The sequence below is a fragment of the Aethina tumida genome, chromosome 1 (assembly GCF_024364675.1).
Source record: "Aethina tumida isolate Nest 87 chromosome 1, icAetTumi1.1, whole genome shotgun sequence".
NCBI lineage: Eukaryota > Metazoa > Arthropoda > Insecta > Coleoptera > Nitidulidae > Aethina > Aethina tumida.
The window spans coordinates 72,530,396-72,548,580 of record NC_065435.1 but is presented as its reverse complement, the minus strand read 5'-3'; the positions used below and the strand labels follow the sequence as shown (position 1 = coordinate 72,548,580).

The following is an 18,185-nucleotide window of genomic DNA, read 5'->3' as shown; positions in this document are numbered from 1 at the left end:
TAATATAATACTGCAACGGACCCCTAAAGATTTAATCGTTAAACGTTGATATTTATTTCAATTTTTCATTCATGATTATTTTGTAGTTCCTAGACAATATGTCTTAAGGTGTGGTGAGGTAATCTTTGGTGCATTTCTTTTGATTCATATCATTTAAATAGAATGACGGCAGGGTTATCCCATATTTCCTTCACCACTAGTTTCGACCTTGGCAGTCAGATGTTCTTTCCGGTAATGCGCAGCGTGCCAGACGCCACCACTGGGGAGATGTGCACGACGGACCGGCAGAAGGCGGGATGTAAATGAAAATGGACCCCGAGCGCAATTAAAAAGCGCTGCAATCGATATTTTAAGGCCGCCGACGCCGCCTGCATCCGTCTCGCCACCGTCCAACGACGGCTTGAAAGAATGTTCAAGAATATTATACAGACATGTTATTTTCATTGTTCTCACCCAATGATTACAGTAATCGTCGCTAATGACAGACAAGGCCGGCCGCTCTGTCGCAACCTTTCATTTTTAACAAATGATTTTTAAGCTCATTCACAACGGGGCTAAAATTTACACTTTCGTCGTAAGCTTTGAGCTGGAATAAGCTGCTGTCTTGATTTAATAGGATTATTCTCCAGCAGCGTATTACTTCGCAGTGTCCGTCATAATGAGATTACAATTATAATCCTTTTATTTTTAGTTCTATTGAACCCAATCTAATTTGATGTTTAACGCCCGTGTCTTTCGTAACTTTACAGCATTGAAACATAAAACCGTTTTTAACATTCCTCTGACTTAACGAGCCATAAAAAGTACACTTAGATCTGGCGTAAAAGTTAGTAATAATAAAATTCTCATTATATGATCCTTAAAATTTTTATAGTTTTACTCGCACGATTTTATCACTACTTTATTATACTGTGACTATTAGATTTAGTGTGATTTTTTGCTGAAATTTAAGTAGCTCTATTAAGGCGAAATAGCACAAGGTAATCATCTATTTAAACAATTCCATACAATGTGCTTTTCATTACTGTATATTAATAATTAACATAATTAAAATTTTTCTATATTATAGTTTATAAATATATATATATATATATATATATATATATATATACACATAACAAATAAGTAAACAATAAAACGATATATTTTTTATAGGGTTCGGACGCCAGCTCGGTGATATTTGGCTCGGCGCCGGCGTCGAGAAAGCACGAGTTCCCTGGCGCGCTGCCGCCCAGCCTGCCATCGCTGAACAGCGGCGCTAGCAGCTCGCCCGTGCCCGCACCGACGCCCCCCAATGTGCCGGTGCCGTCGCCGGCGCCCGCTCAGCAGCCACCGCACCATCCGCCTCAGGCGATACCGTCGGCTGCGGTGAGCACGGCACCGTTGCCCCTGTTGCAGACGGCGACGCACGCGCCGACCACTCAAGGACTGCTCAAACCAATACCAGGTAATGGTATAAGATAATAATAACACTCCACACTTCACATATGTTCTAAATTCAACAGTTTATCTGCAATATATGTTAATTACTGTTACAGTGTCGTCCCCGCCACCCGCCACTCTGGCGATCAGCGGCGCTCTGCAACCGCCGCCACAAGCCGCGATGCCCAGCGTGCCAACGGCGGCCGCATCGATACCGCAACCGGCGGCGGCGGCACCCGCCTCCCATCATCCACCGGCCTTGGATCCTACAACGTTGCCTGGAGGACACGCGATGCGCACGGACAGTCCGGCCGTGGCCACATCGGCAAACGTCGCCGCCGCTCCGTCATCCGGCCACTATCATCATCTGTACGCCCCGTATGCCGCCTCGACCCCGTACACCGCTCCCGCGCCCCACACGCCCTACACTTCGATACCGACGACAGCCACAGCTGCTGCACCCGTGGTTAGCACGGTACCGCCGCCACAGGCTATGCCTGCCCCCACGCAGGCGGCGGCCAGTCCCGTGATGGTACAACCGCACAGGACGGCGCCGCCCATCAACATGGCGGATAGAGAGCCGCCCAAGATGAGGGTGCCATCACCCAGTCCTTCGACAAGAGATAGGGAACCACGGGAGAGGGATAGGGAACGGGAACGTGAGAGTTATAGGTTAGTACAAGTCAAAACTTGTATATATATTGCTGAATTTTGTTTCTAAGTACATCAATCAATGTTTATAATTGGTGTTTATTTTATTTTATATATATCAAATTACAAAACCCAATGTTTCAGCAGCAGCGTGAGCAGCCTAAGCCGGAGCGTAACCTCCTCATCGGCGGCGGCGCCTGTACCTAGCAGTTTTCCGCCACCGGTCACCACCACAGTGTCTTCTAGTCTGGCGTCGGCGGCGAGCGCGGCCGCGCCACCTGCACCGCCGCCCGCTATCTCGAAACCGTGGGTGACGGTGTCATCGTCGGCGGCGCCGCCTGCACCGCCCCAACTGAGTCCCGCGCCTCCACGGCCTACACCACCGCTGCTGTCGTCTTACCCGCCTCCGACGGCGACGGCCCCGATATTCGCGGCTCCGTCGCTGCCACCGCCGCCTGTCTCGACAGCCAGCCCACTGGCCACGCCGCCCATTCAACCCAATCCAAATCCGTTCTCGGCGGAAAGCCTCTTCCAAACCAGTAAGTATACGTTCATCTAGAATAATACTAGTAGCAAAGTTTTTTTTTTAATTTTTATGTTAGTCCATTAAATGGTAATAGCAGTCATTTAAATAATGCAGTTTAATTGCATTTCATAATTAAATGTAATGTTGTTACCCATTTAATATTTTAACCGCACGTAATAAAATTTAAAATTAATATTTTATACACAATTTGTTTTAATATGACGTTTATTTAGTAAATGTGTAATATGATTTTCAAGGCTCATAAAAATGATCGTTAAAATTCATAAACTCGAAACGGTCTACCATTCGATGTTTTAACGAGCGTTGCGAAATTTTTACATCGTCGTAAATAAATTGTGCGACACCCTTATTTACTACAACCCCGTGACTTTCAGATCAAACGGATATGCTGCGCAGAGAGTTGGACAATCGGTTTCTGGCGTCACAGGACCGGACGCTGCCCCCGTACCTGAGAACAGAGATGCACCAACACCAACATCACCATACACACGTGCACCAGCACACCACGTCCCTGTTGCCGCCGCAAGCCGCCTCAACGCTCTTCCCATCTCCATTGGTAAGTGGCTATGGTGTTCATTCAGATCAAGGTTCTCAAAATATTCGAATATTGAAGTTTTTATTAGAATATATTTTATTAGTTTACTTCATAAATATATCTTTTCCTGATTGTTCATAGCAATATTACGCTGTATCTATTAAAGTTGTAAAATTGCTAGCAGCTCTATAAAATTAAGTTAATCTTTGTTTAATAAATTTGTTTCCCTCCAACTAGAAAATGTCACCTATGGACCACCTAGCAAGAAGAAGTCAGAGCAGTGTGAGTATGAACATTCTTGCTAAATGGCGTATAGTATTTTATTTTAAATATGATGGATATATTGCCAGCAATTTTGCACTGAAGCATTATTGTTACAATCACTATAAACGAGAATTCTAATTACATCCTCATTTATGGTTGTTGTTTTTCTGACAATTATGTAATTGATGGTAAGTTGATTAATCATTTTTGTTATTTTTAGTTCAAAGATATTCCCAAAATTGGAAGTGTAGAATCATCACCTTTCTATCGGCAGAATCTGGGAATGTCTTCTTACCCAGGTTACACCCCAAGTTTGATGCATCCCGGTTTAACAGCGGGTCCAACACCGTTTGTACCTCCCAATCATTTGACTTCCTTCCAACATAAGGTATGTAAAACTTACTTATCAGTGACTTAGAATGGAAAAATGCATACATTTCTTTTAGCAATTTAGACTATATGTATATATGTTTTTAGTTAATTAAGACATACATTTTTCCATTCTAAATAAATAAATAATCAATTCTAATCAAATCATCTAACAAACATTAACGCATCATAAAGCATCAACTCTCAAATGAGCATTTGGCTGATGTTTTTTGTGTTCCCATGAGTTTTTCGCCCTCTCACTCACTATTACTATTCTAACAATTGTGTTTTTCGGCATGTAACCACCTCCGGCATCCCCTAACGCTTTGATTTTTTACTTTTGTCCACAGTCCACGGTGCCCACAGATCCGACCAAGCCAAAAATAGTGGTACGTAACATGACTCACACGCAACGAGAATGCGATCCAAATCAAATAAACAATTTATTTCCAGTTTTATTATTTTCTATATATTTATGGTTTGATTTTGAACGTACTTCGTTTTACTCATGGCCTTCCTGGCTGCTTTTAATTAGTATTACATTACTGCTTTATCACTTTAAGCAAAACTCTTAATATATTTCTATAGTTTGTACATAAAGAAATACATACAAACATTTGAGTCGACGCCGGAAAAACTATAGAAATAGAACATAATTAGAATAAAAGTTCCTTAAGTTCATACATACATATTGATCTACATTTTTTATTACAAAATTATATGAAGGTAACTTTTATTTTAAGAAGTAGGTAATAAAAAGTCTGTTATTTCACAAATAAAATACGTCTTCTCTAATCAACAGAAAACTGGCAAATGGAATGCAATGCATGTGCGCGTCGCCTGGGAGATCTACCATCATCAACAGAAAAGTGGTGAGGCCAAGGGCCAGATAACGCCTGCAAAGCCATCAACTGATCTGCTAAGGCCGCCCACCCATCCCTATTCTCCTTCAGTGCATGGCGCCGCCACACGAGCGCCTCATGAAATGGCACCTTTCCCGCCTACGTTATCGTCGCATCGGCCACCGCCAGTATTTGATCCGCCTCATCATCCCGGTTCGTTGTTCTCGGCCACGTCGGCCAGCCATTTAGGTATGTGTTAATTTATCAAAAAATCGAACCATTTCAAAGAAAATAATTTTACAGGAAAGTCACCATTTGCTACGGGAGCTTCAACCCTTTCGCCGTTTACAAGGTACGGCGGTGGACCCTTGGGTGCCGGCGCAGGAGCTTCTCCTTTCTCGATGTCGCCGTTCGGGCCGGGAGCGCGAGACTCCCATCTCGCCCCGTCGTTATTGCCGCACGATCCGTGGCGTTCGTTGCAACGCACCATGCCCGGCTTCCCGCCAACCGTCAGCGCTCTGCCCCCTACATTGCCTGGATTGCCGCCTCCTGGTCCACCGCCACCCTGGTCTATTAAACCGGATCCGGTGTTGGAACAACGCGAACGCGAAGCCAGGGAACGAGAGGAGAGAGAGCGCGAGAGGCTGAGAAGAGAACGTGAAGAGCGCGAGAGGCGGGAACGAGAAGAGAAGCAGCGACGTCTCGAACAAGTAAGTTTAGTATTTGTCGTATTTATTTGAGACAATACCTAAATATGATTTATTTCAGCAACAGCAGGAAAGAGAACGTAGAGAAAAGGAAAGACGGGAAATGGAACGACGAGAGATTGAGCGAGACCGAGAGAGAGAAAGAATGCACCAGCAACGAATAGCTGAGGCAGCGGCCAAGCAATTACCTCCATCAGTGATACGCGACAGGTCGCCGCTGCGGAACGGGCAGCCCGATCCGTCGGAGATACGCGTGAAGGAGGAACCTCGCATCAAGGAGGAAGACCATCTTATGTCCAGGTACAGTATACATTTAATAAACTTTTATTGCATCATTAATGATTGAAATTTTCAGATATCATCCCTACCTGCGGCATCCGCCAAACCTGCAACCACCGCCCAGTGTACTGGACCGATCGCGGATGATGAGCCATCCATCGATGGCTCCACATTACCCACCGCCTCCAAGCGCGTCCTCTCATTGGCCGCCTCCGCCACCGACTTCCGCGGCCGACGCATTCGCCTATCACCGTTACGGCGGCTACGGTACAGCTCTAATGGACGCGATGCGCGACGATAGGGCGGCAGCTGCGGCCGCGGCGGCCAACTATTTCGGCGCGTACGGCATGCCGCCCCACCACGGACAACTGAGGGTGAAAGATCCAGGACTGATGCACCTCAGACCTGGACCGGGTCCGCCGCAACCGTCGTCGGTGCCCGCGTCGCATAAGATGAGCGTGACGCCGACGCCGGCGGACCTGCACAAAAAGGAAGAGCCCCGATAGCACGTTACGTCTTCTGGTGGTGGCGGCAATGCTGCGGACAGTGAGGCTGCGGTCTAGTTATTATTTCTTGTTTTTTCGTTTGTTTTTTATGTTTGTTTATTTATGGCCGTCGCCGCGTGGTTGTATGCAAGTGTGCGAGAGTGCTACACATGCGATATTGGTCTCGGATTAATGTGCAAAGGTTTTTAGTGAATGTATAGGTTCTCTAGTTGCCCGAAATGTTGTAATAATTGTTCCGTTGTTGTTTTAAAACAAGTTATTCAGTATTAATTAGCGCATCCCGCTCGTCTAGTGAGAAAATTTTGTCTTTTGTGGTTTGTTTTAACATTAAATTATAGACGTACTATATTAGATGATATTAGATTAATTATCCGACTGAAAGAGGTTTGACACTGCTAATATACGCCATTTAAGTGGGAAATCATGTATGAAACTGATTAAACTGGCATGTTTTTGTTTTCATCTGTGATAAACTGGAAACTCAATGTTTGTCCTTATATGGATACATCAAGATTACAAGTTTTAGTAATTCAGTAATGTTAAAAAATGTCATTTAAATTATCATTCTAGTATTAAAAATAGTATTAATATAACTATATTAAGTATCAGTCAAGATCAAAAAATGTCCTAATTAAATTTAAATATCAAAATATAGGGTTGTATATTTGGAAGGAGTTTTCTGTGAGAAAGTATTAACATTCCTATCAACCGAAAAAATATCCGTAATCAAACAAAAAGTGATATAAATTTACTTAAGTATTTTTATTTGACGTCTCAGGACAATTATCACTCATTTCGGGTTGTAAAGTTTAATATTTATAATACGAAAATTAACAGTTAATTTGACCATACATTTACTTTTGTTTTATTGATGATCTCATATAGCATAATCAAAAGGGTCTCTTTACAGGGAGTTTCCCAGAAGATATTTTTGCAGTGGTTTTGTATATGTATGTATGTATTTATGCATATATCGAGCCGTCAGATTCCCTAGAACTTATTGTATCGTCTCCGTATCAGTCTGTAACTGTTTTTTTCATCAACACTTTTTAATGCAATAATAAATAAATGCAAATTAGAACTATTTGTTTGAAAGTAACTTATAAAATTGTTATTCTTGTGTCGTGGAAAATCAGATATAGAACTGTATGGAGTTATTTATTGATTGTAACTGCCTGAACAATTTGACTTTATACATTATGTTAATAGATTTTGTTTATAATCTTCAGTTGTCTACCTATACAAATTTATAAAAAATCTTTTAGTGTAGTGTGCATTCGATAAAACTTCTCGTTGATATGTCATCTTGTTCACGTGGAGAATTAAATAAAACTGCCTAAAGAGAATGTAAATACAAGAAGCTTATGGACGTGAGAAACCGAAATGTCTAAATAAATGTAAACACATTAATTTCTTACATTTTAAAGACCTTGTGTGCACTTGCAGCACTGCACTTTTCCTCGGGAAATGTAAATTCGCAGTCAATTTGCCTCGAGTGGTTGTATAATTTGTGATAAAAATATGTATTTTTCCGTTATTCCCAGTGGATGATATACAATAACGTTTCCTGATGTGAAAAGTTGTAGTGCAGTTTGTTATCTATTTTTTTTTCCTATTTATTTATGTACATAATTTTTGTTTAGGTAATTTATTTAAGACTGATGAATTGTCATCTTTTATACATAGCTCATTTTATTTATATCTTTGTATGTGTAATTTTTCTCTAATATTATTCTGACAGACGTATTGAGAATAGGAACGTGTCTCAGGGTGAATTTATATTTATAGACATTTTGAATTGGTGCTTGCCTTGAAAATTAATGCTTGATAAAAAATTAACGGGTCATTCGAAATAGTTTTCACATATCAGCACAGTCATTTAAAACTCAAAAATTTTTAACATGAACATATAACATATATTTTATTAATACAATTATTATATAATTATTAATTACACTTCACATAATGAGAAGATTATTTTCAATTTTTTTGTCTTTCTTGTACTTCAAACAACTGTGCTAATTTAAAATAAACACAGACTTCAGTAAAAAATGAATAGCATGTTCAGTGCTAAGAAAAATACTCACTTAGTGCCAAAATTGTGGTTTATTATGAGTCTCATAGAGATAAAATTCAAATTGTATATAGTGTATGTACTATGTGGACCAATTTTTTGTTTCGTTTATTCTCATTCACTCTGAGATGCGGTCCCGGTGTTCCTAATTCGAGTTTTACCAAGAATCAATAAGACTCGACACTTCATTAACAGTGATTCGTGATAGGTTATTATTTTGTAAATTTCGTTGTAGTATAATGTTAATGATTCTTGTTGAAACTGAAATGGGATAATGATATTGGAAATAACTTTTTTTGTCCCTACTTTGTGACAAGGTAGCTTGTAAAATATAAACATAATCGCGTGTAGATACCCGCCTTCTTAAAAATACAATTTTGATGATATGTAGATAAATCACTGTGCTCTATTTAATGTTTGTTAGGAAACAATTTTTTATGTGTACGATTCTGAAAGAATCAAGTGATGTAATATATAATAAATAAACAATATTGTTTCTATAATACTAGAAACATTAGTCATAATTTTGTTGTTGTTTTTTTTTTAATACTACCTTGATGGTGATGAAAAAATTCCCAAACTTATTTATAGAGATTAAAGTATACAAACTAACGTCGCAAAGACGTAGATGCGCGGAAATCAAACTGGTAGCTTAATCGAAAATCATCAGTGGCATTCCCGTGTGCGTTTTCCCTTTTTGTTATTCATGTTTTGAACGAATAAGTTTGTTCATTTATTATAATTATAAATAAAACTGAATAAATAAAAAGTTTTACAATTGAGTAACATTTCGTAACTTTATTTTCACGTACTTATTATAAATTATGAATGAAAATATAAAATGCTTAATGGAACGCCAATGGCGCGTATAATTTGGGGATAGGTTGTTGTAGTTGTAGCTGTTTTTCACGTCAATACGTCACAAACTAGCTCCACCCATATATTTTTCTCTCGGTGAACGTCGTTGTAAAACTAATAGTTTCATAGCATACTCTTTGAAATGATTTTATTTAACGTTTTAATAAATCAAATTGATCAAAGAATATATTAAACACAGATAAGGAATTATCTATATTTATCTGGAATAAAACGTCAAACATCCTTTTGGAATGTTTCTAGATCGTACATTTGTGTTTTTTGTCATAAAACCGTTAAGGTAAGTTTTATAAAATCTTAAATTAATAAATAAAACTTTAGTTTAATTTTAGATGTTGCGCAACGCAATACCACCGAGCAAAGAAATACTCTCAAACACAAACATCTTGAAGCACTTGGTCGGCGGTTTCGGTAATGTACAAGTGCAGAGAAACCAGTCAACACAACCAACTACACAAGAAGAAATCCGACCATGGTCTCCACATACCAAAGATAAAAGCAATTTGGGCGAATATGCTTTTGCTAGATTGGATGATTTGCTGAATTGGGGTAGAAAGGGCTCAATGTGGCCAATGACTTTTGGTCTAGCTTGTTGTGCTGTAGAGATGATGCATTTTGCTGCCCCTAGATATGATATGGACAGGTTATAAAGTTTACGTCATTTGAAGATGATTTTATTGTTGTATATTCTAGGTTTGGTGTTCTGTTTCGAGCTTCTCCGCGTCAAGCTGATGTTATTATAATTGCTGGTACTGTAACAAATAAAATGGCACCAGCTTTAAGAAAAATTTATGATCAAATGCCTGAACCCAGATGGGTTGTTTCCATGGGAAGTTGTGCCAATGGTGGCGGATATTATCATTATTCTTACTCAGTAGTGAGGTTAGTAACAAGACTATTTTTGGCCAAAAACAGCACTATTCGCTAATACGTGGTAGAAGAGGCTTTCCTCCTACTCTGCACAATGTGCACAGAGCCAAGATTGAATGCTAAGGAAATTTTTAAATAATTTTTTCTAATAATTTGTTAAAATAACCATTAAGAAAATTGATCATATAATATCGAAAGAAAAGTAAAATTTTATTTAGAAATGAACTAGTTTTGAAGTTTTGGAAATTATAATGACTATTAATTATTAGCAATCATTATATTCAATAGAATATTAATTAAATATTCTTCGGAAAAAAACTGATAACTGATATAATAATATCCACATTGATTAATTGATATAATAATTAATATTAATTATTTTATAATATTTGCTTAGTAAATATAAATATTAACATTTATATGTAATATATAATAAAATTAAATTATTTATTGTGGTTAGATAAATTGAACAAAATAAACATCGGCTAAAATGAATCATTATAAATAATTGAGTACTAATTTCTCTTCCGAGAATAACTGATATAATATATTGATGAACTGAGGCAAAATCATAAAGCACTTTCAAAGTATAAAAGAAATGATATTTTAGGGGATGTGATCGTATTATTCCTGTGGACATCTATGTGCCCGGATGTCCCCCAACGGCTGAAGCTCTTTTATACGGAATTCTTCAGTTACAGAAGAAAGTCAAACGAATGAATGCATTATCAATGTGGTACCGAAAGTAATTTACTTAAACAAAACTGTTCTATTCACAGAGTAAAAGGGATCTTCGTTTACAATAAAATGATTTCAAAGGTTTGCTGGTTCTGATATCAATTATTAGTATTATTTATTAAATGTTTATTACTAAATAGTGCTGACAATAATGTGAAGGTATTTCATATAATTTTTTATCAACTACATGATATTACACTGTTGCTACTCTACAATATACAATAAATTTCTCTCTTGAATCTTAATTTTTCTCACTCTTTGTAATATAGGTTGTTCCTTTCATTAATGACAATTTGTAAATTATGGTGTAACATAATATTACTGATTATTGTTGACTTTAATGGGTTAATAATATTGGCAGTAACTTTATTCAGGTTACTTTGAAAATAAAAAACTTATAAAATATAAGAAAACATAATCGCGTGTAGAAAGCTTACTTGAGAGTTTTAAAATTTAGTTTTATGAAATCGAGTATAGTAACAACACTTTTTTGCGGCTTTCGTGTATAAATTCAGACATAAACATTTCAAAATTAGGCATCTCGAATCTATTAATTGTAAGAGCCAAAGTTTCAACTGAATTGGTTTTACATAATAATAATTTGTTATTCCGATATTTTTCGTAGTTTTTGTATAAAGAATATTCAAATTCAAACTATAACATAAATATTTTATGTATATAATATTTAGTATTCTATAAAACGTGGAGTGGAAGTGGAAAGTAGTTCAGCTATGCGCGTACAGAGAGCGGTACAAAAATTACTAAAACATGAAACGTTCTTAGGAATGTTCCTAGATTGCAGATTTGTGTTTATTACGTAAATCTGTCAAAAATTATTAAATAATTCAATCACTTTCCACTGTAAAACCGCCAAGGTAAGTTTGATATGATCAACAGGAATAGTAAAATCGTTTCGTTTATTAGTAAAACCTTCGAATGATACTTCATCGTATAACCTCTAATATTAACCTTATTTTAGATGTTGCGCAGCGCATTGGTGCCAAGCAAAGAAATACTCTCAAACACAAACATCTTGAAGCACTTGGTCGGCGGTTTCGGTAATGTACAAGTGCAGAGAAACCAGTCAACACAACCAGCCACACAAGAAGAGATCCGACCATGGTCTCCACATACCAAAGATAAAAGCAATTTGGGCGAATACGCCTTTGCTAGATTGGATGATTTGTTGAATTGGGGTAGAAAGGGCTCAATTTGGCCCCTCACCTTTGGTCTGGCTTGCTGTGCTGTAGAAATGATGCACATTGCTGCCCCCAGATATGATATGGACAGGTTATATTGAATGTGGTTTATTTGAGAGTTGTTTTATTATTTGTAATTTTAGGTATGGTGTTGTGTTTCGTGCTTCTCCGCGTCAAGCTGATGTTATTTTAGTTGCTGGTACTTTAACTAATAAAATGGCACCAGCTTTAAGAAAGGTTTATGATCAAATGCCTGAACCCAGATGGGTTGTTTCTATGGGAAGTTGTGCCAATGGTGGTGGATATTACCATTATTCTTACTCTGTAGTAAGGTTAGTATTATGATCATTTTCAACCATAATGTTTACAAAGATATTTGTGTAGATGCCAAAAGTAAAATTAGATTTATATTTAGATGCAAATAACAGAATCATTTGACAAAATTGACCTTATAAAATTTTGTTATAACACTATTATAATCTCAAAATAATAAGAATGTGTTATGATTAATATTTAATGGATTTAAATTAAGAAATCATTACACTCAACTGAAAACTAATTTCATATAATGAGTTAAATTATATTTCAGGGGTTGCGATCGTATTATTCCCGTAGATATATATGTGCCTGGATGTCCACCAACGGCTGAAGCCCTTTTATATGGAATTCTGCAGTTGCAGAAGAAAGTCAAGCGAATGAACGCATTATCAATGTGGTACCGAAAGTAATTCACCTAGACATGTCTAGTTTAAATCAATTCTCATGTACATATTAAGATCTAAACTGTTTCGTTATTTAATTTTACCTCTCCCAGATTGAAAAGGATCTACAATAAAAAGGTTTGAAAGGTGTGTTGGTTTTTAATTAGTTACTAATGCCATTTATTTAACGTTTATTATACGATAATATACAAAGATACAAAAGTAAATTGTACTAACAATAAAGATAAATTAAATTACCAATATAACATATCATAAAACTCTTGAATAACAGTTAACCATTTGACAAATATTTGAATCTCTTCGATCACAGTCGAAAAACCACATACATTAAACTAATATTAATCCTACAGATTGGGTTCAAATGATGATTTGGATATCCTTGTAATATTCTTAAAAAGATGAAAATACATTAAACTGAATTAAGAAATAAAAAGCGTTACTAACCTTACAATGGAATGCTAAAAAATAAATTATTATTTCAATTTATTTTTTGCCGTTTTCGACCTTGCGTTTTTTTAAGTTGGGTTCTCCAATAAGTGGATTCATCAAAAATGGAACCTTGTGTTCCAATGTCATATTATTATCAGGAGGTAACCCAATGCATGCCTTCAAGACATTCTCGATGCACGCCCTCTGCTTGAACAACGCGTTAACCACTGGAGTACCATTAGGTACCAATGGTGCCTTGCACAAATAGCTTAGAAGAGATAAAACGGAGTGGAACTTGGTATAGTTATCGGATGATTCTCCAGCTCTTTTAATCTCGATACGGCTGCATATTTCCGCCAGGATGACCAAATCTAAGATAATGGGCGTGGCAAGAAGTGAATCCTCGCAAGTGTTATGGATCACGATGGTGTTAGTACCGCCCATCATTATCTCGGATGTATACTCGTCCAAAGCACGTTTAGAATCACCTGGAATTAAAATGCAAAAACACTGTATTGGAGGTCCACTAACTACTGGTAGTACGCAAGAAAAGAGTATAAAGAGGATTGGCCTCTTTTTTTATTTATTACTTAAATAAAAGGACTTACGCTTAGGCCATATTATCGAGAACTGTAATAGGGGAAAGGGAGGATATATCCGAACATATAAATTACATAATTAAAAACTGGTAATGCTTACCAACATAAGGGACATATTTAATAACAACCACATGATCCGGTTTTTCGCCTGGTTTAAACAAAACGTCATTGGACTCCACCATATCATCAACCACATTACTCTTAGAAATCTACAAAAGAACGTTCATGTACAATTTAATTTCATAATGAATCTTCAATTTTACCTCTTTGGATCTGAACTGTTCCGGCGCGGACAAGTTCTTGCCGTCATTGTTGCCCAAATGGTTGTAGCTTACAATACTAGTCGGTTTGATACCAGCACCGACCAAAAAGTCAACCAACACGCTCTTAATCTTGGTCTGGCCTGATTTAAAATCATCGCCAGCGATAAAAATGCCCTGTTGTTCGGCAAAGTCAATAACGCCAGGAACGAAGGTGTTTTGGGGAGACCCGTTTATGTAAATGCAACCAGCCATGATGGAAGCGTAAGCAAAAAGAGTTGACGGAGAGATTTCCTTGTGATTCTGATCGATGGCTTTGTGCAGATTGTTGATTGTATCGTTCACTCCTAAACAAAATGATTCGTCATTTAATATATTTACACAATCGTAAACAGTTTATTTTATTTCAGTTCGATAAATACTTGGTTGCTCACAACTCGCAAAACATATGTGGTATATATACTATGTGATATAAACCAGAGAGTATGACTAAAGTTTTTTATACATGTTATTACTAGAATTATCCTTTCAGCACCTTTTTTAAGATTCTGCAGATATTTAAAAGCAAATTTTTAAAAATGATTAGTGATCGATAATTTACCATATGACTTTAAACTATGGTAAGATATGTTGATAAAAACAATGTTATTTTTGAAAGTTCTATTAATGGCTTTGTTAATTTATGTGATAATATTCTCTGCTTTCACGTAGTAAGTTCGTTTTCGTAATTAAAACTATTGTTAATTAATAACTTGAATAATTTTTCAACAAGAATTTGGAACTGTTGTGTTGAGTGTATAATACAGATAAACAGGTCGAAATAATGCCTAGAAATTTTAAATTGATACTTTGTAAAAAACATCTAACGTAGTCTATGAAATATTTAATTTTTAAAAATATCTTAAAAAAAACAGAAAAGGAGGGCAATTCTTAAAATAATGTTTCGTGTTGAACTGGCTTCTATAATAGTTATGATGGTATGCATAAGTATAAATTTAATTAATAATACCACTCACCAGGAATTATATCGCTGAATCTTTCAGTATTGGCCGTCCACAAAACAATAACTTTATCCACTTTGGTCTTTTGTCTGAAATCGTTTATGTCACGAATTATCTGATCGACTTGCTCTTTCTTAGTGCCTTTTATTACATTGTCGGCACGCGTTAGCTAAAACAAACAGAAAAATTAACATACGTTAACAGAACACAGGTCTTAACAAACCTGATTAGCAGCAATAAAATCTTGATCGTAAATCGACGGCCTGGGCCTCATCCCCTGCAAATGAGGCTGCAACTGTTGTTGCAAGGCCGGTTCCAATACCATGGCCCTCTCCACCGATTCCACCATGCTCAACTTGCTGATGTCCCAGCCGTCGACCACGATATCGTTCGGGTCTACCATGGGCAACACCTGGCCGATGGGCACGAAAACGTCGTCGCCCAAACGGACGGTTCCCGATTGGGTGAGCGAACCGTACCAGTTGGCATGCTGTACGCCGCGACGCGTCGGCCAAGAGAGTCCAAGACGGTTGGCGATCAGGGCGGCGGTGAAGGTCGAACCGTTGTTGCCGCCCCAACCCACGAGCATCACGCCCAATTGCGGAACCTTGCGTTTGGTGCGCAGACTCAGTTTCTCAGTTATCGGCGTCACCTTAAGAAAATTATTGATTTATAAATTATCTTTCATTAGAGGAAGTGTAAATACAAATGTACATAATTAGACATTATCGACTGGTAATAAAATTATCGTAATATATTTATTTGACGAAAGGAAACGGATATTATATTAATAAAATATTTTATAATCGCTTAAATACTTTCAAAGGAATGTTTAAGTCATTAGTATTACTCATTAATAACCTTAGGAAATAATGATAAGATTTTATCGTGTTAATTTGTGTAACATCCACCGCAAATATTATTATGTGATTACAATTATGTTTATTAATTATTTTATATCAAACACATTATTGGACAATTTATAATTTTAATTCAAACCTTAACTCCAATTTATAAGGTTGACGTCAAAACATTAATTATTGCATATTTTATCAAAATTTTTTGTCAGTCAAAACATTTTAGGTGAATCATTTGTTTTGAAAGAGTATCACTAAAGTATCACTAAACACATAGCGCCGATACCCAAGATCAACATTATGAGGGTTCAACGTTCAATTTTATAAAAAATATTTGCAGATATATAAATTTTTAATTCGAAGGTAAGCTTCATAAAGATAAAGAAATTTCAGCCCAGCTCGCAGGATTGCACGGTTTATATTTCTAATGCATAAGCTGATGGCTCAAATTCCAGATTACTTAAACAATTAGAGATATACATGGTGGTAAACTTACGGTTTAATTATGATAAAATTTTAATTGTCAGAAGTAGATAAAGAACAACAAGTAGTAACGTACAATATTCTATGTTTAGTTTATGCATATTTGGAGCGTATCCAAGTTTTTAATTGGATGTAGAAATAAATAATAAAAATAATTTATAAATACATTAACTAATTCAGAATAAATGAATAAAAAACTGTAAATAGATACACTTCTATTTGATATAAACTGACAAAAATGAGTAAATTGTTATAAAATTTGTATTCTATACATTAAGGAGTTATTTCCAGAATTATGTGATATCGACTTGTTCTCTTTGTTGTAAATTAACGAATTGATAAAAAATGTGATGAGTACTCTAATACTTAGTATAAAGCGACAATTAAGTATCATTAAATCATTTGTTACAGAATATTTATATACTTTTATTTCTTACGATATTGACATTATATTTGAAAAAATAATTAATTGAAAAGAGAAAAAAAAACGACAGAAAATTAAGCCTATTTATTTTTAGAATTACCGTTTCACATTAAAGATTAAAATTTAATATTACTAAATTATACTTATACTAATTTAATAATTTCTTAAACCGTCAATAATGAAAAACGCAAATAGAATAAATTTAATGTGTAAAATTTAATTTACGTTTAATAATAAAATAATAGAAACATCCCAAAATTTGGTTTATAAAAAGAACAATGCGCGGTAAATGTCCCTGGAACTGGGACCAGGAAACTTCCAGAACATATGATTATTGATTTTCCAGCCGGCAGAGTTCCAGAGGGATATTCAACCTGAACTTGAACTTCCGGAATTTGAGACGGTTACAAATTAAAATCAAGTAAAAAAACTTCAAAAGTTAAAAAATATGACTAAAATTGTCTACCTAACTGAATATCGCATACCCCTTTTTTCAATTAATATTTATCGGATTTTAAATATTTAACATTTAAAAAGAAATTTTACGAATTTTTTACTTACCAACACTTTATTTCCATCCTTTATCGCCCTTGTATACTGATAATCATATTTCGCCTCAATATAATTATCAGAGTAGGTAACATTGGGGCTGTCCACCGTGATTTCCATGATCTTGTATGAAAATTGGGAAAATCGAATCGGACACGAACGTTTAAAGTGTCAAGCGAAGACTGTTATTTCAATTGTTTTGTTTAGGGTGTTTTTTGTTTGTAGTTGTCACCAGCCAAGGTGCACTATTGAAATTCAGCGGTATACTGAAACTCGAGTAAGTCAAGCAGGAGTTTTGAGGAAACCTGCGGAGCGCCAACTCGATTTCAGAAATTTGCTCACATTGTGGAGGGGGAACAGGCGCTGGTTTTGAATAGTTCTGGAAATATCTCTCTGTTTTTATACGTCTATGATTTTTCAAGAATATTTATAAGAAAAACCTAATACAAACATTATTTTGATGAACGTACTTTGATATAATATATAGAAAAACGTCACGACCCTTTCGACAAAGTCTAATATTTTTAAAACTAGTTCTTACCCCTTGTCAGCAATGTCGTCCTTAAGGTGTTAGGGTGGGACCTCTCCAATGTATTATATTAGTAAATATATCACATTTTGTTGGTTTAATGATACGTATAATTTATAGTATGGATAATTAACGGTATAAATAAATATTTAGTTAATATTTACTATTAATATTAATGAATGTGGAAAGCTTCATAAATTGAATATAAATCAATACTTTGACAAATATTAATAATATAATTTCTCTGTATAAGATGCATTTAATATTAAAATTTTGAAATATAAAAGTTTTATTGTTGATTTTTTTCCTTTAAGTATAAGAAAATATTTTTACGAATTTTACATATTTAAAAAAATTAATATTCTATTGATTAATCTTATCATTAATAATAAGCGAATACATTTATACATATATAATATTATAGTTTTATGAAAATCTAAATAAAAAAAATGA

General features: G+C 35.9%; 4 protein-coding genes across 8 annotated transcripts in view; 3 read left to right on the top strand and 1 right to left on the bottom strand.

Annotated features, from left to right (window-relative positions):
* Positions 1-8,720, top strand: part of LOC109609295 (fibrosin-1-like protein) — a 137,761-nt gene extending 129,041 nt beyond the window's left edge. Inside the window, exons 6-16 of one of the 5 annotated variants that reach the window (XM_020025937.2) lie at positions 1,156-1,447; positions 1,539-2,094; positions 2,221-2,612; positions 2,995-3,176; positions 3,393-3,437; positions 3,640-3,807; positions 4,139-4,177; positions 4,591-4,879; positions 4,934-5,340; positions 5,399-5,637; positions 5,693-8,720. In XM_020025937.2, the coding sequence (XP_019881496.2) occupies positions 1,156-1,447; positions 1,539-2,094; positions 2,221-2,612; positions 2,995-3,176; positions 3,393-3,437; positions 3,640-3,807; positions 4,139-4,177; positions 4,591-4,879; positions 4,934-5,340; positions 5,399-5,637; positions 5,693-6,122 (3,039 nt within the window). In that variant the 3' untranslated portion in view covers positions 6,123-8,720. Of the gene's footprint in view, positions 1-1,155; positions 1,448-1,538; positions 2,095-2,217; positions 2,613-2,994; positions 3,177-3,392; positions 3,438-3,639; positions 3,808-4,138; positions 4,178-4,590; positions 4,880-4,933; positions 5,341-5,398; positions 5,638-5,692 lie in introns of all 5 variants that reach the window. The other 4 variants (XM_020025936.2, XM_020025939.2, XM_020025938.2 and 1 more) reach the window with 4 other exon arrangements.
* A 458-nt stretch (positions 8,721-9,178) lies between these two features.
* Positions 9,179-10,782, top strand: LOC109609277 (NADH-quinone oxidoreductase subunit B 2-like). The gene is made up of 4 exons (XM_020025918.2): positions 9,179-9,352; positions 9,405-9,715; positions 9,766-9,954; positions 10,553-10,782. Exons 2-4 carry the CDS (start codon positions 9,405-9,407, stop codon positions 10,689-10,691), a joined length of 639 nt encoding a protein of 212 aa, XP_019881477.1. The 5' UTR covers positions 9,179-9,352; the 3' UTR covers positions 10,692-10,782.
* Positions 10,783-11,441: 659 nt separating this feature from the next.
* Positions 11,442-12,730, top strand: LOC109609272 (NADH-quinone oxidoreductase subunit B 2-like). Its single transcript, XM_020025914.2, has 4 exons — positions 11,442-11,555; positions 11,660-11,970; positions 12,023-12,211; positions 12,469-12,730. Exons 2-4 carry the CDS (start codon positions 11,660-11,662, stop codon positions 12,605-12,607), a joined length of 639 nt encoding a protein of 212 aa, XP_019881473.2. The 5' UTR covers positions 11,442-11,555; the 3' UTR covers positions 12,608-12,730.
* Positions 12,731-12,754: 24 nt separating this feature from the next.
* Positions 12,755-17,468, bottom strand: LOC109609255 (uncharacterized). The gene is made up of 7 exons (XM_020025892.2): positions 17,216-17,468; positions 15,114-15,542; positions 14,906-15,059; positions 13,893-14,236; positions 13,730-13,838; positions 13,046-13,518; positions 12,755-12,990 (listed from the first exon to the last, which is right to left on the bottom strand). The coding sequence occupies exons 1-6, from the start codon at positions 17,321-17,323 to the stop codon at positions 13,085-13,087; spliced, it is 1,578 nt and encodes a 525-aa protein (XP_019881451.1). The 5' UTR covers positions 17,324-17,468; the 3' UTR covers positions 12,755-12,990; positions 13,046-13,084.
* Positions 17,469-18,185: the final 717 nt, after the last annotated feature.